The following is a 25,143-nucleotide window of genomic DNA, read 5'->3' as shown; positions in this document are numbered from 1 at the left end:
TTGTAAACCACTTTAACTTGTCCAGTATACTTGAGCTCTAATGGTATGATTGTCCAAGTCTAACATTTTTGTCTGCTGAAATCTGATCTCATTATAGACATTCTGTTCACAAAGAATATCAAGGTCAAATGAAGTCATGTTACAAGCTGCCATCACATATTGCACAGGTTTAAAGTTAGCCATAATGTTTACTTAGCAAGTTATGTTAATTCATCACAGTCCTTTTAATCTGCTATGCTTCTCAGTGTAATAGTGCTGCACCGAGTACTTTTAAATATATTTAAGACTTATGTTGATAGGTGCACTGATTTTTTATAACTAAAACTATTTGTATTGTGTGTCATATCACAAACAGGAGTCAACAAATGAAGTGAAGAGCCCAATGGCTGTTTGTTTTGATTTGCTTTAGGGTGCAAAAACAACTGGCGCATTATGCACCCATGTCAAAACTACAGAACACGAAGACAGAGAGGAGTTATAAAATGACTATACATCAATCCCAATTGACATAAGAGAAGACAGCTAAAAACAGGGACGTGGAGAAAGGGCTACAAAAGACACCATACAGAAACAGAGGTCCAAAACTAAAAATTAAATGGCCTTCACCATATTGCTTTGATCGATAAAAAGTACATTGCGGTCGACAGCTCGCGCATCATTTGCTAAAATGGCTGATAATTCAGACAGTGAACCCAAACGGGAATGTAAACATTTAAAATACGGGCAGTCCATCAGGAAGTGGCAGACAATTGAAACTCTGGGGAAATGTGTACAAAGTGGTGGGGGAGTGCCACAGGACAGAGGAAGGGGTGGAACTGTTAAAAGAACTAGTGAATGACATCCAGCAAGCTTTTTTTATTAACCTGAAGAACGCGACAACACTCTGCACGCATCTGTTTATAATGAATGCAGTTTGCCATCATAGGATGATGGTTAAAAATGCAGAGAGTACATCTCAGTGCACAAATTGCTTTGAGACATGCCTCAGTCCACCAAGGGACTGAAACACTGTGTGGTAAAGATGAAGTGAAATGAATGGAACGTTCTGCAGCAGTCAGGATAACGTTTGTAAGGTCTTCCACCTGGTCGTCACAACTGGGGAAATCTTGTTCATCAAAGGTCGCTAGGGAGGAGTAAAGCCACCAGTCAGCCTTAGTAAGCTGCCATTTGGGTGTACACATAGGTGGGGTAGGAGTCAGTAAATGAACAGCGCATGGGAAATGGCCGCTCGAGTAGGTTCCAGAAAGAGTGGACCACTCAAGACGAAGGGCAAGCTGGGCAATGGAGGAGGATAGGTCCAAATGGGAATAGGTGTGCGAGGAGTCGGAAAGGAATGTGCATGCTCCAGTGTTAAGGCAGAAGAGGTTGAGTTGATTATGAAGATCAGCCAAGAGGGCACCTCTCTGACAGGTTCTGGGAAAACCCCAAAGGGGATGATGAGCATTCCAATTGCCGAGCAGCACAAATGGGGGAGGTAGCTGCCCAATAAGCTGAAGGAAATCAGCCCTAGTGACACTGAACAACGGAGGGATATAAATGGTACAAAGGGAGAAAGGCAAGTAAGGAAGGAAAAGGTGAACTGCAACAGCTTGAAGATGGGTAGTCAGGGAGATGGGTTGACTATTGATCATCATCCTGTATGAGCAGCATGATGCCCCCATGAGATGGAATGCCGACCTCAGGGGGAAGATAAAAACGAACTGGGAAGAAATGTGGAAGCTCACAGCGGTCGTGAGGATGTAATTTTGTTTCCTGAAAGCAGAGTACAAGGGGACGCTGTGATACTAAAAGCAGCTGTAAATCCTCTTTGTGCAACCAAAAGCCACAAACATTCCATTGAAGGAGAGTCATGATGATGAAGAAATGAAGGGATGTCACCTCGGCAGCTGCCGAGTGACAGTCTGCGAAGACTTGCTGCTACGGGGCACAGAAACAGCAGGATCCTGCTCCATGAGATCCACAGGAGCATTGGCTTGCCTGTGCTGTTGGTATGTAGAGTCCAACGCAGAAAAGTGATTAGTGGTGTACACCGGCTACAGGGAGGTCGGCCGGGCTAAGGTATCACGTAGCAACACCATTGAAGAGGATCTTTGAGTTGGGGGAGAAGACTGTTTGCCTTTCTTGGACTTCTTCAAGCCTTTCCAGTTAGCAGAGGAAGGCTCAGGTGTTGTTTGGCTAGAGGGATGTAGGAAGTCTTTCACAGGAGTGCTCCTCTTGTCCCTTCTGGCCTACTGGTTGTGTACTGTTTGATGGCTAGGTGCACAGCTGGACGGGATACGGCAATGCTACCTTGACACCGGGTGATTTCACAACCTCAGAGTTGAATTTGAGGTCCCACATCTGCATGGCCATGTCCTTTATGGAGCGAGAGGTAACAAGAACAGAACTATAAGCGGCAGACGGGAGAACACAGGGTTTGCGGCTAGCCAATAACTTGCGAGCAACTGGGTAAGGTACTTTTCCCTTTACCCAAATCTCCTGGACAGCACGCTCATCAAGATACACGGGACAATCCCGAGAGGAGGCGGCATGGCTGCCATTGCAGTTGACACAGTGGGGAGAGGGAGGCGGATAATCGCCCTCATGTGCATCCCTACCACAGGTTACACATTTGGCTGGTTGTCGACAACGTTCTAGTGCGGTTGAAACGATTACTCTGGTAGTAGCGCATTGGGTTCAGGATGTACAGTCAGACTGTGATAATTTCTTAGCCTGCTTTGATCTCGGACGGAATCACCACTCCATCAAAGATGGGAAAAAGATTGCAGGTGGCCACTAAGGAGAAATCTATCTTTTTCATCGCCAGAAGGAAGACAATGACACCCTGATCAGATATGTATGACTGGATTTCAGCCTCCATCAGACCGTCTAGCAGCCAAGTGTAATTAACACCATGGGAAGGATTCAGAGTTCTATGGGCCTCAACACAAACAGGATAAGCATGGAGAAGTGAGGCGGCAAGCAGTTGTTGAACTTGAGAATCAGAAGCAGTCTCCAAAAGCAAAGTGCCATTCTGTAAATGAGAGCAGGATTTCACAGGGCCAGCAATGGCATCAACACCTTTCTGAATAATAAACAGATTCACCATTGCGAAGGACTGACCGTCTTCAGTACGTGAAACCACGAGAAACTGTGGTGCAGCTGGAAGGGTCTTTGAATTATTAGCCTCATTCTGTTTAAGTTCTGTAGACGTTGATTGTGAAGATGATTGTCTCATTGTGAGAAAATCCCCTGATTGCCAGCATCTCCGATGGCGTGCTCCTTCCAACTGGGGGCTCGTTTCACAAGGGAATGCACTCACCTTAGGTGATAACTGACACCTCAGGTCACAGCTCCCGAACACCTGACAGAGGGACCAATCAGTAGTTTGGGAAGGTAGCAGCTCAGACAATCACCCCTCCCTGGGCCTGGCCTGTACCAGGAGGTACATGCGAACCCTACCTGTCAACCTTTTTTTTTTGTTTTGGTTTTAGGGCGCAAAACTGCTATGGTCATTAGCACCCGGTCCGTGACTTAGGAAACAGTAAAAAACCGAAATTGAAAACCAGCAGCAATGGGAACGAAAGTCATAAAATTGGAGAAACTAAAACCAGAAGGAAGGCTTAAAAATCCACTACAGAAAGGGGTTGGTTGTCCCCAAAAAAAGCTTCAAATGACTGACGTCATTTCACTGACACTAATAAACTTGAGAACGCAGTCGGCTGAGCGCGTGTCATCTGCTAAAATCGACGATATATCAGGCGATAGCTGTAGACAGGAGCGTAACGGATTAAAGTAGGGGCACTCAATTAAAAGGTGTCTTACCGTCCACAGCTGAGAGCAGTGGGGACAGAGTGGGGGAGGATCGCCGCTTAAAAGATTTCGATGGCTAAAAAGACAGTGCCCTATCCGGAGTCTAGTTAAAATTACCTCCTCCCGACGACGCGTTCGGGAGGAAGAGGTCCAAGCACAAGGACGAGCTTTCACGTCCCGCTGGATTAGCAGGCATGGAAGACAGATGGCTAGCATAACGACTCAGAAGGACTGCTCGCCAATTGGACAGTGGAGGTTCAGCAGTCTCAGCATAAAGGCTTTCCACAGGGCTGGTGTAAAAAGCTCCAGACACTAAACGTAATCCACGGTGGTGGATCGAGTCGAGACGCCGAACAATATACGGCCGAGCAGAGGAGTAGACTATGCTTCCATAGTCCAATTTCGAGCGCACTAAGGTGCGATAGAGGCGGAGAAGGACCACTCGGTCCGCTCCCCACGAGGTACCATTAAGGACACGGAGGGTGTTAAGGGATCGCAGACAGCGAGCCGAAAGATAGGAAACGTGGGAGGACCAGCACAGTTTTCTGTCAAACATAAGACCCAAGAATTTAGCAATGTTTGAAAACGGAAGGTTGACAGGACCTCGATGTAAGGAGGGCGGAAGAAACTCCTTACGTCGCCAAAAATTAACACAAACGGTCTTACTGGCAGAAAAACGGAAGCCGGTTTCGATGCTCCAAGAGTGGAGGCGATCGAGACATCCTTGATGACGTCGTTCAAGAAGGCTGGTCCGTTGAGAGCTGTAGTAGATCGCAAAATCGTCCACAAAGAGGGAGCCCGAGACATCAGGAAGGAGACAATCCATAATTGGATTGATGGCAATGGCAAACAGTACAACACTCAGCACAGAGCCCTGGGGTACCCCGTTTTCTTGGGAGAAAGTACGGGAGAGAGTAGTGTTCACCCGCACCCTAAATGTGTGCTCTGCCATAAATTCGCGAAGAAAAAGGGGCAGCCGACCTCGAAAGCCCCAAGAGAACAGTGTGCGGAGGATGCCTGTCCTCCAACAGGTATCGTATGCTCTCTCCAGATCAAAAAATATTGCTACCGTTTGGCGTTTCCGGAGAAAATTGTTCATGATATAAGTGGAGAGAGCAACAAATGGTCAACTGCAGAACGATGCTTTCGGAATCCGCATTGGGCAGGTGTTAAAAGACTGCGGGATTCCAGCCACCACGCTAAACGGTAATTCACCATACACTCCAAAACCTTACAGACATTACTCGTGAGAGAAATGGGGCGATAGCTAGAGGGGAGATGTTTGTCCTTTCCAGGTTTCGGAACAGGAACGACGATAGCTTCCCGCCATTGTCTGGGTAAAGTACTGTCGGTCCAAATTCGATTATAAAGGCGAAGGAGGTAACACAGACTATGGGTTGATAAACGCAGCAACATTTGGACGTGGATACCATCCGGTCCTGGGGCGGAGGAGCGAGAAGAAGAGAGTGCATGTTGGAGTTCCTGCATGGAGAAAACAGTATTGTAGCTTTCGCGATTATGAGAGGAGAAAGCAAGAGGTCGCACTTCCGCTGCACGTTTCTTCGGGAGAAACGCTGGCGGGTAATTTGAAGAGCTCGAAATCTCAGCAAAGTGCTGACCAAACGAGTTAGAAATTGCGACGGGGTCCACTAATGTGTCATGCGCGACAGTGAGCCCAGAGACCGGGGAGAAACTAGGCGCGCCTGAGAACCGTCGAAGCCGACTCCAAACTTCCGAGGAGGGTGTGAAGGTGTTAAATGAGCTAATAAAGACTTTCCAGCTTGCCTTCTTGCTATCGCGAATGACACGACGGCATCGCGCTCGGAACTGCTTATAGCGGATACAGTTGGCCAAAGTAGGATGGTGGCGGAAAACGCGAAGAGCACGTCGCCGCTCACGTATTGCATCACGGCATGCCTCGTTCCACCAAGGAACTGGGGGGCGCCGGGGCAATTCGGAGGTGCGTGGTATTGAATGTTCCGCAGCTGTAAGAATAACGTCGGTAATATGTGTGACCTAATTGTCGACGCTGGGAAAGTGACGGTCATCGAATGTCGCTAGAGACGAAAAAAGTGTCCAATCAGCTTGGGCAAACTTCCAGCGTCGCGGGCGCATGTATGGCAGTTGAGGCTGCAGTCTAAGGACACATGGAAAGTGGTCACTCGAGTGTGTATCATCAAGGGCGAACCATTCGAAGCGCCTAGCTAGCGGAACAGTACTGACCGCAAGGTTCAAATGAGATAAATTTGTCGTGGAGGCAGACAAAAATGTAGGGACCCCAGTGTTGAGGCAAACTAGATCCGCTTGGTGGAAGACGGCTAGCAATAGTGAGCCACGTGGACAAGGATGTGGAGATCCCCAAAGCGGGTGGTGGGCATTGAAGTCCCCAACCAGCAAATAGGGGGGTGGAAGCTGACCAAGAAGGTGAAGGAGATCAGCTCGTGTCATTGGTGTGGACAATGGAATGTATACAGTACAAACAGAGAACGTGTATCCGGAAAGGGAAAGACGGACGGTGACAGCTTGGAAGGAAGTGTTTAAATGGATTGGGTGATAATGGAGAGTTTCATGGAGAAGAATCATGAGTCCTCCATGTGCTGGAGTGCCTTCAACAGAGGGGAGATCATATCGGACGGACTGAAAATGAGGGAGAACAAAGCGGTCATGGGGACACAGCTTTGTTTCCTGAAGACAGAAGATGACCAGCGAGTAGGTGCGTAAGAGGATCGACAATTCATCCCGATTGGCTCGAATACGCGGATATTCCAGTGGATAATGGACATAGGGTGAACAGAAAATGGAGGAATGTGACCAAGGTCGCTGTCAACTCAACGACTGCTCAGAGCTTGCGACCGACAGCATGGAATGGCATTCAGCCGAAGGCAGAAGATCCTGATCCATAGGTTGGTCAGGAGCAGCTCCTGCCACCAGCGATCGGCTGGTTGATCGGCCGCCAGCAGTACGCCTCGGCGACACAGAAGACGGCCGAGGGCGATTTCCGCCAGGTGGTGCTGTAGATGGGACACTCCTTGGTGGAGAAGGAGAGGAACTAGGTTTCTTTGTAGCCTTCTTGGAAGTATGATATTTAGATGAAGGAGTAACCGATGGTTGGGAAGTTGCGGCACGTAAAAACTCTTCACGAGTATGCTCTTTTTTCGAAGTCTTGGTGTCTGACTTTTGGGCTCGAGATTTAGCAGAACCCGACGAAGGGTGAGCCAGAGAGTGGGCAGGCGAAAGTGGTGAGGTTGAACGGGCGATCTTTGCGCTGGCCGATCTGACGACCGTGGCACTAAAGGTGAGGTCGCAAGTCTGCGTGGCCGCCTCCTTTGTTGGCCGAGGAGAAGCAAGGACAGTGCTGCATTTTCCTGTCTGAGGCACGGTGGGCTGTCGACTGGCGAATAATTTTCGAGCAGCAAAGGTCGACACCTTTTCCTTCACCCTAATTTCCTGGATGAGCTTTTCGTCCTTAAAAACGGGGCAATCTCTAGAGGAAGCAGCGTGGTCACCCATACAGTTGATGCAGGAAGGGGATGGAGGTGGACAAGCACCCACATGGGCATCCTTGCCACACGTAACACATTTGGCCGGATTGGAACAGGACTGGCTGGTGTGATTGAACCACTGACACCGATAGCAACGTGTAGGGTTTGGGACATAAGGGCGAACGGAAATTATTTCATAGCCTGCTTTGATTTTCGATGGGAGTTGAACTTTGTCAAATGTCAAGAAGACAGTGCGGGTTGGAATGATGTTCGTGTCAACCCTTTTCATGACTATGAACTGCCGTTACGCCCTGGTCAGACAGGTAGTGCTGAATTTCTTTGTCAGACAATCCATCGAGGGAGCGTGTATAAACGACTCCACGCGAGGAATTTAAAGTACGGTGCGGTTCCACCCGGACAGGGAAGGTGTGTAGTAGTGAGGTACGCAGCAATTTTTGTGCCTGGAGGGCACTGACTGTTTCTAACAACAGGGTGCCATTTCGTAATCTGGAACAAGACTTTACAGGACCTGCAATTGTGTCGACACCTTTCTGAATAATGAAAGGGTTGACCGTGGAGAAGTCGTGACCTTCGTCAGACCGAGAAACAACAAGGAACTGTGGCAACGATGGAAGAACTGTCTGTGGCTGAGACTGTGAACTTACGCTTGTGAGCAGACATAGTGGAAGGTGAGGAAACTATTGCGGAAGAATCCCCCATGATTACCGGCGTCTCCGATGGCGCACTCCTCCCTTGTGCGGGCCCTCTCTGAGGGCACTCCCGCCTTAGGTGATTGTTCACACCTCAGGTCACACCTCCCGACAAACGGACGGAGGGACCAATCGGCACTTTCGGAAGGTATCAGCTTGGGTAATCACCCCTCCCTGGGCCGGGCCGTTACCAGGGGGTACGTACGTGTGCTACCTGTCTACCCGGGGTGGGGAATTACGCGTTACCCCGTCACCGGCTACGCATGGAAGTGTGTGGGTCGGCCTTCAGACACGCACAGGGAGGAAAAAAGAGAAAGGGAAAGGAAAGAAGAGGGGTCTCAAACGCCGAAGCGGAGAAAAGGGCAAAGAGAAGAGGGAAGGAAAAGAGAAGGACAGAGGAAGGACGAAGACTGGCAAGTATAGAAAGCAAGGAATTTGTAACAGTTTCGAGCGTCCGTCTCCGGACGTAGGCACAAACCATACTCCCAGAGGGGAGAAATGGAAGGAAAGAGCTAGAGGTGAGGGGGGGGGGGGGGGGCGAAGATGGGGGACCGAGAAGGATGCGGAAAGGGAGGGTATGCAGCCCAGAAAGGAAGGAGGGCCACATTAGCTCGGGGTCCCGTGCTCGCTACGCACGTATCCACAAAAGAGTTGTGGACCCCCTGGGGGGGTACCTGTCAACTTGGGGCTGGGAATTATGGGTTTCCCAGTTACCTGTTATGCGTCAGATGCTTGGGCCAGCCATCAGGAGCGCACAGGGAGGAAGAAGAAAAAGAGGAACCTCAAACACCGAAGCAGAGGAACGAGAGGAGAAGGAAACTAAGAAAGGAAAAGGGAATGAAAGACAGTGGTGAGACTGTTCTTATGTTAGCAACAGACAATGCGGAACATTCCCATTAACACCCCAGACTTGTTCCCCAATGGAGGGGAAAATCATAGCAAGCAGGTAGACAGGCAGCATGAAAGGGAAAAGATACTACAAAGGCTTGGGGCCCTGTGGTTGCCTAGGACAAACCCCCCAAAGAGGAGTGGGGGGGAGGGGGGGGGGGAGAAGGTGTCCTATGGGTGTGGTATAAGAGAGGCACCTTAACGTTGCTTTGTAATAGCTTTCAGCAATTGCACAAGCAAGCTCTGTTTTCTGTTTCTGTAAATACAACAGAACTGACTCAGACACAGGCCAACTGCTCACACAACAGAAGCAGGATGCACACACAAATGTACACAAAACCAGGAAGATTGGCATCTCGTCACATTTATTCCTTGCAGATGTCAAGAAAATGTTTTCCTTTTCTACAAGACTGTACACTAAAGCCAATGTAGTGGCACTCCATTCCAAACAGGTAGTAACAGTGACTTATTACATAACATCCAGGCTCTTATTATTATTATTATTATTATTATTATTATTATTAAATCAAATTAAGAACTAAGCATATAAAAAGATGTAACAAAAATTGGTGAAATATGTAAATAAATATGTAATGAAGCAGTTATTTGTAAAATCCAAAATTTAATTTTTTTTGCTAGATAATGTAAGTTTACAGGTGGGCTAATCAAACATTAATTCTTAATCAGTTCACTTCTGCTACAAAGTACTGAAGTACAAGTGTCTTCTATTGAGGCATTTAAGTCACAATGGAATGGGATGCACAATTAATTACATTACATTGTTCCAGACATTCTGTTGGCATGCAGTCTCCTGTCTGACTAACCTTCACAAGAAGTCAATGGTGCATACTTAAATGCCAGTAATATTTATGCGCTAAGAATAATATTCTCATGGGGATCTACAATTTCCCCATTCAACAAGCAAGACAAAATAATCAGATTTGAGTATCTTGGATTCTTATTCTGCATGGATTGCAGTTTGCTGGAAACTACATACCCACTTCACCTGGTACAACACTGACCTTCCGAACTGCATCTTCCATTATCTCCATATCCTCTCAGACAGGCATACTTGAAGTCTTCAGTTTCCTGATACTATCGGGAAACCAACTGAACTGACTTACTATGTGTGAAACTAAACTGAGCACTAAACTGTTTAATGCTGACTAGGATACACTCACACACATTACAAGATCATAAGAAAAGTTCTCCATAACCGACTTCACAGCTTCAAAGTGAGAGAGGCAGAAGTACATCAGACACCTGCTGCTTGTAGCATTGTAAAAAATAAGAACATTTCAAGAAAATCTTCTTCCTTGCTGATATCAGTGTATTTACTTCTGGGGATTTTCTGCCACTCATTGCAACGGACAAACTGTACATGTAGCATGCACTAACTTAAGATAAAATACATCAAGTAATTTCTCTGCTTTCAACATTTATGGAGCTGCACCTGTGTACATCAGTAGAACCCTCTTCTTTTATGCCATCTGACCTGGTACCTAGGTACATAATAAAAATGAATCTGCCAACTGCTGAATTACTTGTTCTCCCTAAAGATTTACAATAAATTAAGTAGGGCTTGGATGCAGCCTCGGAGTCCAGCTTGCCCACAATTAGATTAGCAAATGAAACTGCCTATAGCATCTGTTGTCTCATTAGCAGAAATACATATGAGTGATTTGTCAATGTCAGCACCGATTTTTTCTAATATATCAACATAGTAAGAATTTAGGTAACTGTTCCTGAGAGTGGACTCATTGGGAATACACAGGTGTGGTATTTCTGTGAGAAATGTTTAAATTTAAGTACCTGAAGTTTCCAGGGTATGTGTCACAGCAACCAATACAAAACACAGTTGTTTGTAAAATTTACTATTAGTATTTATTACTTTTCCTGCAACTGTGTAAGTAGAATCCGTTTCTTTGAAGAAATCTATTGGTAATTCCTATCACGTAGGCTGCTTTGTAAATGACGTTCGGTTTGAGATTTCACCATACATCCTATAAGTTTATCACAAGTCTGGCTGAAGACTATTTTACCATTGGTTGTTAAAGTACTTTCAATAGACATTCATGTTATCAGCTTTGATGACAATGAAGACACAACTGGTGCCATAGCTAACTTAAATGCAACTGATTGCTACACATTGTGTAGCATTTGAGAACAAGAAAGGACAGCATGTTCAGAACCTGTGCAATTTAGTTTGGAGTGTAACGTGATTGATGACAGTATGAGAAACACAATAATAAACTTAACTTTCTTTTCCTTTCTCGCTATGCAATGGAAATGTATGAGACTGACAAAAATGTATAATAATTCCACAGTAATATTACAACCTATAAAATTATGTAATTTAAAACTTTGAAGTAAGGGTTCTTTCAGTGTAATTTGTTGACATTTTAGATTTTTCTCTTTTTTAAAAAATTATACAAACAAAGGAACAGAATACGTAAGACTCTAATAATACTGTTGAAGATTAATAATAATAACAATAATAACTTGCAATAACAGCTATATGAACCGAAACACGAGATTAATAAGACTTGCATGCACCCATTCACAAGTAAGGTGTGTCACTCACTTTGAGATGTTTTTTTTTTTCCCTTATACTTTGTACTACCCTTGTGATCAAGGTCAAAAAAAGGGAAAGGGAAGAAGAGTTATAGTTTAACATCCTGTTGATGATGAGATTATTAGCGACTGAGCACAAACTAGGATTGGGAAGGAAACTGGACATCTACTTTATAACAGAATTATCACAAGTAGAAGGTAGCAACCATAGAAACCCCAAATCTGGAGGGCAAATGGGTATTAGAAACACTCTTCTCCTGGATCCTAGTGCAGTTCTTACCAAACATTATGAAGAGTATGGAAAATTATAAAATGTTTACAGTGTTAGAGAGTTTAAAGAATACCAGTTTGTGTTGCATATGATGTCACGTGCATGCCCAGTCATAACTGTGCCTCCCTCAGCAACAATGAATTTCTGTATGTTTTGCTACTTGTAAGCACTATACCAAAGATTAAAAATTATTGCTACTAAATACTGATAAATTTGAATACATTTAATGACCTCCACATTTAATTAGCACCCTCTAAATACAGGTGTTTCATCCTTATCTATGAATGCAAAAGTCTATCAACATTTATTACTACCCATCTGATATTATTCTAGATACAGCTTTTGTAGAGACCTAGCAAAAGATTACAAACAACTAACCTGTGCAAGTAACTTGTTTATTACAGTGGCTCTCTGTTGCGGCTGCAAATCCGGCATTTCATTTTGTATATCTTTGTCAGAAATGCCCTTTGGTATTTTCTGTGCCAAGGCAATAATCCTAGAACAAATTAGCAAAAGAGAAGACAAAGTATAATCTGACACTCTGAAAGCATAAGAGGGTATCAGAGTAACAAAAGGAAGGAAACCATAACCATCCAACAAGAGCTGCTGAAGCTCCACTTGATATATTACTCCATAGAGTGGCGGACAGTTATCATGTGGTAATGTGCTACAGCACACGGTAAATATCAAACTAAAATTACGCCATTTCTCTTTGAATGCGAGTCACAAATCATTCCATTTCTCTTGGAATGTGTGCTGGTATACACATACATGGGTGAAAACACGTTTTGTAGTGCTCTCTCACAATAACTACAAACCAGTGTCAAGGGCTGAAATGATGGTCAGCCACGTTATGATCAACTCAGAGAAGGGACGAGACTGCCTGTGGTTAACTGTGCATGCTCTGATGTTTTGCGATCCCTTCCACCACCACGAGTGATACATTGCTCACAGCACCAGCATTTTTCTTGTGAAAGCATAGAGTATGAAGGATTTCTGAGGAGCAGTTGACATAATGGCACCTCAGCCAAGTGGTCAAGAGCACTGATTGTCAATTTGTTGGCTCAGTTTGTTTTGTTTTATTCCTTACAATGTTAAACTACTAAATATATTGATAATTCAACTTATAAATGTAAAATTGATATATTCAATTTAGTTACAATTACTACCTTTGTAAGTCGAAAGGCTACAGATGATAGTAAAAAAAGCGAGTATATGAGGAAATTTACTATGAAAGTGTTTTCTGTTGATGAAATGTTCTTGATCTGCTAAAGAGGCCCTTTTCCAGTAGATGTTTGAAGGAGAAAGTGAGAGTTAAAGTGTTAGGTAAATTTATTTCATATGTAAATCTAACAACAGAAGGGCATGGGACGAGCCTCACCAATATGGCTCAAACTGTGCAAGCAGTAGCAGGTAGATGCCCTTTCAAGTTCCTTGAATAATTTGTGTGAGAGGGCTGTAGGAAAAGATAAAATGCTGTCTGAAGATTAACACGCAGAGTATGCAGGATTTTTTAGTAGAATTCATGTATCAGTAGGGTAGCCCAGTGATCAAGCCCACTGATGGGTAATTCATGGATTTGGGTTTAATTCCTGCAGTTATCATCATTTTCCTTCTTTTTTCATTTTATTTTATTCCTCACGATGTTAAATAATTAATTAAAAATTTAAATATATTTAAACAGTTCAGTTTGTAAACATAAATATAATATATTCAATTTAGTTACAGTTACTAATGTAAGTGGTAAGGCTAGGCTACCACATTGTAGCACACTGGTAAAATTGTACTAGACTGCATACATAAGCTTTCATATTTTGCTTGAAGCCTTAATTATAACTCCCATTTCACTGATATGTTTAGACAGTTTCAAACAAAAATAACTATAATACTTCTTCTAACAAGGGACATTCCCCATAACACCTCCTCAGATTTAGTGATAAGAGGCCACAGTGTGTAGCCAATCAGAAACTGAACACAGATCAAGCATGCAAATAGGAAGAAGGAATACTGAACTGTGAAAAAAAAAAGCAAACTAGAAACAGTGAATGGTCCAAGAACAAGAAATGCAATATAGAGCAGCCAAAAGAGCAATGGCGTTGTGGTTAAGTGGCTACAGTGTTGAACTGCCAAGTGGGTGAGCACCACTCAAACCTCCAACCCTTTATTCAAATCTGTGTCTGTGTCATGGCATATTTGCAACAGTGAGGTGCTGAAATGATCGTCAGCCACGTTATGATAAGCTCGGAGAAGGGACAAGACTGCCTGTGATTAACTGAGCATGCTCTGATGTGAGTGCTACATTGCTCACAGCACCAGACCAGCATTTTTCTTGTGAAAGCATAGAGTATGAGGGATTTCTGAGAAGCAGTTGACATAATGGCATCTTGGCCAAGTGGTCAAGAGCACTGACTGTCAATGGCAGTTGATTCTGCACATCTACTCTGTTAGCAGCCAAAAGGAAGTGTCTTTTGCATGGGAAACGTAAACGTTTGATTACGAGGCGACAAGTCAACTGAATGCTCCTGTGGAAAAGACGTCTTGTGTCATACAAGGCATTAGTGACAGCATGTGTCTCATATGATAGGAATGTCTTATCGATGCAGCTAATTTGTATGACAGGTAAGTGAGTGTCATATGCCTCCTTTCCCGATCAAGGTGTTCAGATGAATGTGAATGTGATCACTCCCAAGGAAATGATGAAAACATAATAGTTTGTCACTTAAGCTGCAACAAATGAATGCAATAGTTTCACAATCATATAGTTTCTCTGTTGTATTTTTTTTTAATTTTTTGAAGTTGCATTCCATTTTGAAATTTCTGGCTCTTGAATTCCTTCACTGTAACATAGTTCACACTCGTGTGTTCGTTGTCTCAAAACTTGTAAAGCTGTGTATGCAGCTTTCAGCGTCCTTAATTCATTTCACATGATTAACTTATATAAATGGTATATTTTATTTACTATGTTTCTTCTTTAATACTCCACCCTCCATACATTTAAGGTGCTTCCTGTATTGTGGCACAATAGCTAGCAGCAGAGCTGGAAGTGATTAAATGTATCCATAATAGCATCCGTCACACATCTTTATTTTCTGTCATATCTCAGCATTTCTTCAGTTTCAACAAATGGCATGCTATTAACGCAGGAACAACTAGCTGGAAACAATTGTGGAGCAACTGAAAATTTATTACTTTCAGCAAGAGGGAAACAGCCACTGAAGGCAAGGGTGTTTCTAATTATTATTTTAAGAAGAGTATGGCAACATTATGTTCTTATGACAAAGGCAGTCTCTTTCTAATCATTTAACCATATACAATTAAATTCATTGTGCGCCTTGTAGATCATAAAAATAATGTACACGTTTCATTATCAATTTCAGTAGTTTCCTCTTGGGCATTTACTATTACAATAAGCCTTCAATAACCGCTTCTTCTAAATAATTGCTACTTCAAGACAGGAAATCTTGTGCTCCATCATCTACAGCATTTGCTTCCTTCTGACAATCAGTTAATAAAAATTTAATAAAAATCTAGTCATCACAAAATGCAGAATTTAGTATGTAATGTGAAAACTAAAGTATAGGCATAGCATGTGGTCTTCTTATGTGAAAATTATATCAATGTCAGTTTAATTGCAAGAATTAAGGAACTGTCTGAAGTAATGTGGACTAAACTGTGATACTGATATTAGCTCTGGTGGCAGACTAACCTGTAGTGTAGGCCAAGGTCTACGTTAGATTGAAAGGTGATAATCTGGTTGTGAGTTGGTCAGACCACCTAATGTGAAAGCCAAATGATTGTTGTGGTAACAGACTGACCTGTAGCATAGCCTAATGTTTATGTTAGTACAATATTTAACCACCTCCCCAACATTTAAATATTTAACCACCTCCGCAACATTTAACACACTTTTCATGATAAAAACTAGAACTGAAAGACAAATTCCGTACACGTACATTAGATAATACACGAGTTTCCACTGAGTATTCTGATGCATAATGTGTACATACGAGGTATGTGAGAAAAGTAATGAGGTTGATTCTTTATCTACCAAAGTTTTTTTTATTTTTTTTCAAACAAAAATACTGCCCCCTTCAGGGTAGTTCCCTTTGGCAGCTACACACCAGTTGAGTCATTGTTCCTAATCTCCGTAGCAGCACTGAAAGGCTTCAACTGGTAGAGCCTTTAAAATGTCAGTCAAACTATCCTGAAAGTTCTCCAGAGTCCCAAAATGACATCCTTTTATGGCATTTTTCAATTTCAGGGAAAGAAAAAGGCCACAAGGAATCAGTCCAGGTGAATAGGGGGTGGGGAGGGCTGTGGAATAAAAGGAGTGCCTTTTGAGCTCAAAAATTCTGTGAGGGAAGTGGCTGTGTGACATGGGGCATTGTTGTGCTGCAGCATCCACTTCTCTGCTATGTGCAGTCTCATTCGATTCACCCTTTTCCTGAGCAATTCAAGGACATCTTTGTAAAACATTTTACTGACGGTTTTTCCTGGAAAAACAAATTCTTTGTGCACAATATCCCTACTGTCAGAAAGGGAAGTTAGCTTTGTTTCAATCTTTGATTTGCTCATTCAAGCTTTTTTCGGTTGAGATGTCTCAGTGAGCCACTCCTCACTTTGCCACTTTGTCTCTCGATCAAATGTGAAAACACATGTTCAGCACCTATGACCAAATGACTCAACCATTCATAGACATTGGGGATCCTCTCTAGATGATCAACGCACTCATATTTTTGATTGTCGTTCCACTCAGTTGTGATGTTTTTTGGCACCATTTTGGCACAAACCTTTCGCATGTGCAAATCTTCAGTCAAAATTTGATGTTCGGTGAAAGTGTTTAACAGGTCACGCATCACTCTTATTGTTAAACATCGGTCTAATCTCCTAAGAGCATGCACACATTCAACGTTTTCGTTAGTTTTTGGAGTTGAAGGTCTCCCTGAGTGAGGTTCATCTTCAACATATTCTTGGCCTTTCAAAAATAATCTGTACCAGTGAAAAACTTGTACTCTTGGTAAAGAATTTTCCCCATAGGCCTATTTAAGCTTTCCAAATGTCAAACTCGTGGATTCCTCAAGTTTAGCACAAAACTTGATTGCGAAACGTTGCTCTACACTTCGCTGTTTTATTTTCTTAACACACAACAAAAACACAAGTTCACTGAAGGCACTCTCAAAAATCACATGATGGCTGCATGGATCTGAAACTTGGAATGAGCATCTGGAAGGGATGAACACACCAGTCTACAAAAGCAAAACAACACAGCACTGCCAGATCACTCATAGTGTTGTCTGTCTCATTACTTTTCCCACACATTTTATACCGTACATAAACCAAGAAAAATTCAAGGGAAGTTCATTATGTAACTTTTACTGCCAATGTCATTGTAATGTTGGTACAGTGGACAGCTGAAAGCAAGAGGAAAATACAGCTGTTATACAGGGCGATCCATTGATCGTGACAGGGCCAAATATCTCACGAAATAAGCATCAAACAAAAAAACTACAAAGAACAAAACTTGTCTGGCTTGAAGGGGGAAACCAGGATGGCGCTATGGTTGGCCCGCTAGATAGCGCTGCCATAGGTCAAATGGATATCAACTGCATTTTTTAAAAATAGGGACTCCCATTTTTTATTACATATTGGTGCAGTACGTAAAGAAATATGAATGTTTTCGATGGACCATTTTTTTCGCTTTGTGATAGATGGCGTTGTAATAGTCACAAACATATGGCTCACAATTTTAGACGAACAGTTGGTAACAGGTAGGTTTTTAAATTAAAATACAGAACATAGGTACGTTTGAACATTTTATTTCAGTTGTTCCAAGATGATACATGTACCTTTAAGAACTTATCATTTCTGAGAACGCATGCTGTTACAGTGTGATTACCTGTAAATACCACATTAATGCATTAAATGCTCAAAATGATGTCAGTCAACCTCAATGCATTTGGCAATACATGTAACAACATTCTTCACAACAGCGAGTAGTTCGCCTTCCGTACTGTTCGCACATGCATTGAGATGCGCTGACGCATATTGTCAGGCGTTGTCGGTGGATCACGATAGCAAATATCCTACAACTTTCCCCACAGAAAGATATCCGTGGACATCAGATCCAGTGAATGTGTGGGCCATATGGTGCTTCGACGACCAATCCACCTGTCATGAAATATGCTATTCAATACAGCTTCAACCGCACGCGAGCTATGTGCCGGACATCCATCATGTTGGAAGTACATCGCCATTCTGTCATGCAGTGGAACATCATGTAGTAACATCGGTAGAACATTACGTAGGAAATCAGCATACATTGCACCATTTAGATTGCCATCGATAAAATGGGGGCCAATTATCCTTCCTCCCATAAGGCCGCACCATACATTAACCCGCCAAGATCGCTGATTTCCAATTGTCGTAGCCATTGTGGATTTTCCATTGCCCAATAGTGCATATTATGTCGGTTTACGTTACTGCTGTTTGTGAATGGCGCTTCGTTGCTAAATAGAACATGCGCAAAAAATCCGCCATCGTCCCTTAATTTCGCTTGTGCCCAGTGGCAGAACTGTACATGACATTCAAAGTCGTCGTCACACAATTCCTGGTGCATAGAAATTGGTACGGGTGCAATCGATGTTGATGTAGCATTCTCAACACCAACGTTTTTGAGATTCCCGATTCTCACGCAATTTGTCTGCTACTGACGTGCAGATTAGTCACGACAGCAGCTAAAACACCTACTTGGGCATCATAATTTGTTGCAGGTTGTGGTTGACGTTTCACATGTGACTGAACACTTCCTGTTTCCTTAAATAACGTTACTATTCGGCTAACGGTCTGGACACTTGGATGATGTCGTCCAGGATACCAAGCAGCATACATAGCACACGCCCGTTGGGCATTTTGATCACAATAGCCATACATCAACACGATATCGACCTTTTCCGCAGTTGGTAAATGGTCCATTTTAACACGGGTAATGTATCACGAAGCAAATACTGTCCGCACTGGCAGAATGTTACGTGATACCACGTACTTATACGCCCTTAGTTGTGTATTTAAGCATGAGAATTTCAAACAAGAAAGTGACAGACTGAGGTTAGGTATAGCAACAATTAGTAAAGTGCAGTGGGAAGAACAGGATTTCTTATCAGGCGAGTACATGGTTACCAACACAAAATAAAAAAATAAAAATTCAGTAGTCTAATTATGAATGAGATTGGAACTCATAGAACAAAGAAAGATAGCCTGACAACAAGGAGGATTAAACGCAAATACCGAAAAGATATACTTCTCATGATAGACAAATAGCAAGGAAACAAACTTGGGGACTACCAAAAAGATTGTTAGCTCACAACTACAAAGATATAATAACCCTCCAGCACAACAATAAAGGATAAAAGTAATAAGAAAAATAACAAGAAAAATACGGATATTTTGCCAGAAACATTTAACAAATTACTAAATTGCGAAGATCCTCCAGAACTACTTCACATAAACACTGACACCCCTTTAAAATACCAGCAGGAAATATGAATCCACCTGTGGGCCATGAAGTTTGCAAAGCTTTGAACGAGATCAAAAATTACAAAGCAAGTAAAGAAGATCAAACATTTGCAGTACTTTGAAAATATGCAGCAGAACCAGTGAAAATATCATTACACCAATGGACAATGAAAATTTGGAACAAAGAAGAACTACCAAAACATTGGATTACAGTTATAATCCATCCATTACATAAAACAGGAGACAAACCAAATCCAGACACTACAGAGAAATTTCCTTTTTGGATATCACATATAAAATTATGTCAAGAATTCTATACAATAAAGATCAGCTTGAACTGAAACTTTGAGAATACAGAGGAGGATTTACATCCTGGAGAAGCTGCCCAGAGCACATAATTTCTTCGAAATTGATAATGGATTACCAATCCAAAACAAACAGTACAAGTCATAAGCTTTGTAGACTTCAAAAAAGCTTACAATTGTTTGCACAGATCTTCAATGATGAAGATATTACGGAATTTCGGTCTCAATCCCAAATTAATAAAAATGATAAAATTACCTCTAACAATCATCAAATCTAAAGGAAAGCTCAGAGAAGATATATCAGAGCCATTTACAATCCAGACAGGATTAAAACAGGAAAACAGTTTATCACCACTACTCTCCAACTGTGCTCTGGAATGAGGGAATGGTACAAGCAAAATGCTAAAAACATATGAGTTGGAACCAAGGAAGATCAAATGAACTTAAATTGCTTGGGATTCGTAGAAGACTTAGCATTACTAGCTATTAACATCCACGAAGGCAGAAATCAAATAACAATCCTACGAAATATAGCACAAAAAACAGGATTCCAGATATCATTCAAAAAGACTGAGATAATGTTAGCAGGTCCACTAGTAATCAACCACATAACGGTACATAACAGGAAAGTAAAAACAGTGAACAATTTACATACCTACAAGATACAACTTAGATGAGAAACTTGTATGGTAAGAGAGAACTAATAAAATGATAGAATCTCAAACATCAGTGTGGTCTGCATACAATAAAAATGTCTATCAATCAACACCAAACAAACGTAAGACGGTGGTTCAATCAGAGGTGACGTATGGAAGTGCATCTCTTTTCAAAGCCACTCAGGAAAACAGAATCAACAAACTCCTAAACATACAAAGAAGAACAGCTATAACATGCATAAATAAGACATATCAGAAAGATGGACATTAGTGGATAGAGCCAAATGAATTGCTGTACAGCAAAACTGAAGTCCATTACAGATATTATATGGGCAAAAAAGGTTTTTTTTTTTGGGGGGGGGGGGGGGGGTGGGGGGTGGTGGTGGTCATGTTACGAGGACAACTGAAACCAGATATACAAGAAAAATTATAGAGAAACTTTGGAACATGAAACAATGAGTAGGATGGATAAAGAAAATAAGGGTGGGTATGAAAGAGCTAAAATTAACTATGGATGATTTGTGAAACAAAACTAAAAACCATAAAAATAAGATTTAAACCATAAATAGACAAACAACGTACAATGAAAATTATATTCACAGATGAACAACAACAAAGATCATAGTGTGAAAGAAGGCACTGGGCAATGCGGAAAGAAAACTTATTGAAGATGATGAGCAGAAAATGACTGACTGAAGTGGTTCAATGAGGCTGTAAAAGCAGAAGAAGAACCAAAATATAGAAATGTGGGTAAACTAATACAAACAGCATAGTGACTGCCTTATCATAGCCAAAACAGAAACAAAACCAAGTTCCATCACAACAGTGGAAGTATATATGCCTACTAGCTCTGCAGATAATGAAGAGATTGAAAAGCTATAAAAAATGTAATTCAGTATGTTAAGGGAGATAAAAATCTAATTGTTATGGGGAACTGGAATTTAATTGTAAGAAAAGGAACAGAAGGAAAAAGTAGCAGAGGAACATGCGCTGGAGCAAAGGAATGAAACGGGAAGCCACCTGGTAGAATTTTGCACACAGAACAATTTAATCACTGCTAACATACAATTTAAGGGTCACACCAGATGGTTGCATACCTGGAAGAGAACTGGAGACTGGAAAGGTGTCAGATATATTGTATAATGGTAAGACAAAGACTGTGACAGCAGATTTTAAACTGCATGGCATTTCCAGTGGCAGATAAGATTAAGGTTATAAACTACAGGTTAAAAGTGATGAAATTTCAGAAATATAAGAAATTAAGGAAATGGTAACCGGAAAAGCTAACAGAACTAGAGGTCGTTGAGAGTTTCAAAGCAAGAATTAGACGACAAATAAGGAAAATAGAGACAATCAATTCAACAGGAGATGAATGGATAGCTTCAAAAGATTGACAGACTAAAGACAGAAAAAGAACAACCAGGGAAAAAAGACAAGGCTTTGGTTAACAGATGAAATACTGAATTTAACTGATGAAAAAAGAATAAAAAATTGAAAAATGAGCAAATTAAGTGTACAAAAGGAAATATACACATCCAAATAAAAGCAAGGCTTAAAAGTTACACTTGGGATATATTACCAGTATGTTTTGAACACAGTCAAGCCCAATATAATTATGGAGTTCTTAAGCATTCAAAGTGGCTTCTTACTTCAATGCACAGAATGTCAGCATTTGCGACACACATTTAGAAAATAAAACACTTGCACGAACACCAAAAGCCAGTACTGACACTGCCTTACCACATTGTTAAATTCTTGAATTTCTGTTAGGGCACAAGATCTATGCACAGTGGAATCAGATTCCTTAAAACCTCTCTTGCAGACACGTACATAGGTGCTTGTCTGCCAACTCTTCAGTGTTCCATTATAAGATGGGAGCCATCTAAACAGTGAGGGGTTACTTTATTTTTTCCTTGCATCTTCCACCGAGGTGAAACAGTGGCGATAAGGGGTTGTGTGTGTGTGTGTGTGTGTGTGTGTGTGTGTGTGTGTGTGTGTGTGTGAGAGAGAGAGAGAGAGAGAGAGAGAGAGAGAGAGAGAGAGAGAGAGAGAGAGAGAGCGATTCAAAGCCTAAGTCGCCAGCTATAGTTCAATTCTTTTATCTTGGCGGCTCACGCATGCCCGCCCAGACGCGGGAGATTGCTGCGTTGCCAGTTGCACACGACGCACGCGCCAATAGAAGCAGCGCCATAGTATAGCATAGTTCGCAAGCTTACGTTTAGGGGGCAGCGCGCAGTTCATGAAGTAAAGCCACCACGGCCGCATTAATGCTTTCGCTGCTACGAAGACGTGCTCCCGCCCTGTGCGCGATTTTGTCACTGCACTGCTCGCCTGTGCAGACACATCGTGTTCCGACTGCTTTGACACTCTTATCATTCGATTTCACAAAAATTATTTGGCCCAAAAATTTGATTTTTACACATCTTCTTGACTGATACCTTCCCCCCATAAATGACTTAATTTTGTTTCGATGTTCAACGCAATTATTATGCAGCATTAAATATAGTAAACCATTGCACGAAATTTTGAAGAGATTGCGGAGGTAAAAGTCCATGAGTATACTTTCCGTATGGTCGATTTTAGTTGCCACAATGTTGAGAATGAAATGTGGACAAGATACCTAAATTTCATATAAAATTTACTGTATAACAATATCTCATTTAAGTACCACATAGGTGTCGTATGTAATATTGAGAAATATTCCGTCTTTCACGACTGTAACAAAAGTTTTATTTACACTGAGCACGTTTGGCTTTATTTTAAAGCACTTCAATCAATCAAAAGGAAGTAGACAAAATACATTAAACAAAACTGTGGACTTACAAAAACATTAGGACTTGAATATACCGTCTATCAGTGAAGTGCTCTGAGCTACGTCAAATATATTTTTTGTGTGTGGCACACACAAACATCATTTATTTGCTAAAACACTGATCAGCCAACATAAACGTTGAATATTGTGTTACCGCAGCACAAAACTACGAAAGGTGACTTGGCAATGGAGGACACAAAATACTGTCCACTGAAGATGCTTCAAAGGAGAAAAATGCGTCTGGTCTAAATAAGTCGCTTATTACAGTTGCAGAAGAGGAATATATTTCAGTACCATTGGTAAAACCGCGACTGTGGAACAAAAACAATAAAGAGAACATGAGTACCATTGTGTATGTGCCATACCTTTCATTGATTGAAGTGCTTTAAAATAAAGCCAAACGCATCCGGTGTAAATAAAACTTTTATTACAGTCGCGAAAGACGGAATATTTCTCAATATTACATACGACACCTATGTGGTACTTAAATTAAATGAGATATTGTTATACAGTAAATTTTATATGAAATTTAAGTATCTTGTCCACATTTCATTCTCAACATTGTGGCAACTAAAATCGACAATACAGAAAGTATACGCTATGGACTTCTACCTCTGCAAACTCTTCAAAATTTCGTGCAATGGTTTACTACATTTAATGCTGCATAATAACTGCGTTGAACATCGAAACAAAATTAAGTCATTTATGGGGGGAAGGTATCAGTCAAGAGAACGTGTAAAAATCAAATTTTTGGGCCAAATAGTTTTTGTGAAATCGAATGATAAGCGTGTCAAAGTAGTGGGAACACCATGTGTCTGCACAGGCAAGCAGTGCAGTGATGACAAAATCGCCCACAGCGCGGAATGCGGGGAGCACGTGTCTGCAGCAGCGAAAGGGTTAATGAAGAGACAAAGCACTAGAAATTTCAAAAAATTGCATTCAAACGAATATAATTCGTAAAGTACGGCACTTCGATATTGTTTTTAAATAATGAAAATTTTAAGCACCCCACAAGGTTTGAACTTAACCGTTACGCTATCGCGGCTTGTCCGCCTTTGGTATGCCATGAGGACTAACACGTCACGCAAAATACTGACGAACACTGTTGGTATAACTATGAATTACTCACGTTTCGTCGAAGTACAATAGGAAATAAACAATTATAGCTGTTCTTTATTGCGAAAAAGCAGTATAAAAGAAAGTCTGCTATCAAGACATTGCTTTTGTTCTATTACTTTATTTATGACTGAACGTTTCTAAAACTGAAGACACTCGTCCATGCTCTGCACTGCAGTCGAGATCTGGCAACGTCGTTCTCTGTTCATTGGCTGACTGTGTTTTGTGACGTCAGATGCGCAGAACGAACCTAAACTCGGCCGCCAACATAAATGACGCGCACTTTAGCTGTCTTTTTTTGACTCATTTTGGAGATACAGTGCCTGTAAATTTGTTGGTTGCTTCCCTAATTGATCAGTATGCCTACATGGCAGAAACCGTGGACCTTGTTGTATTTCCATGTATCACCTCTGAAGGCATCAAGGAGGAGACTCCAAGAGTCGAGTTCAATTCAGCTCCATCTTTGTGAGAACACTTGATGCAGCATGTTCGTTTTACGTTATCTTGATATAGGTTTATGCTGAGGATGTGCTTTTGGTTTCAGAAGCTATGTAGCCAACATGGATAGTTTTGGAGCACAATAAAATAATAATTTCAAGAATACGAAATTTTCATGAACTTTGTTGCCTGTATCATTTTCTTCAAATGTTACATTAAATTCCTGACCCAAAATTGGAGTCATCATTCAAGTTTTTGCACTTCTCTGGCACTGTACAATGGTTCATATCTCTTGCAAGGCTTGTCTGCATATTACGCCTGAGACAGTTTTACAGATTAGAGAAGCATGGTTTCACCTCCAGGCAGATGAAAACAGACATTGTGAGACTAGGCAAAAGTAATAAGTTCAATGCCCTTGTAAGCGTGGCAAAATTAACCCCACATCTGATACATGACCTTTATTATAACAGAGTTTGTTGTACATCAGTAACTTAAAAACACTAATTCAATACTTTTGTGTTCAGTAGAAACATAGTGTGAAAATTGGTAGGTAGGAGTCTTGGGTCTAGTGAGCAATGTGACACATT

General features: G+C 41.7%; 1 protein-coding gene across 3 annotated transcripts in view; it reads right to left on the bottom strand.

Moving 5' to 3' along the window:
* LOC124613147 (DNA-directed RNA polymerase III subunit RPC6) overlaps positions 1-25,143 on the bottom strand; it is a 71,840-nt gene that overhangs the window by 31,623 nt on the left and 15,074 nt on the right. For all 3 annotated transcript variants that reach the window (XM_047141764.1, XM_047141763.1, XM_047141765.1), the window contains exon 3: positions 12,096-12,213. In XM_047141764.1, the coding sequence (XP_046997720.1) occupies positions 12,096-12,213 (118 nt within the window). The remainder of the gene's footprint in view (positions 1-12,095; positions 12,214-25,143) is intronic.

The sequence above is a fragment of the Schistocerca americana genome, chromosome 4 (genome assembly GCF_021461395.2).
Source record: "Schistocerca americana isolate TAMUIC-IGC-003095 chromosome 4, iqSchAmer2.1, whole genome shotgun sequence".
Classification (NCBI taxonomy): domain Eukaryota; kingdom Metazoa; phylum Arthropoda; class Insecta; order Orthoptera; family Acrididae; genus Schistocerca; species Schistocerca americana.
Note: the sequence above shows the minus strand (reverse complement) of the source record. Positions and strands in the feature narration are given on the sequence as shown.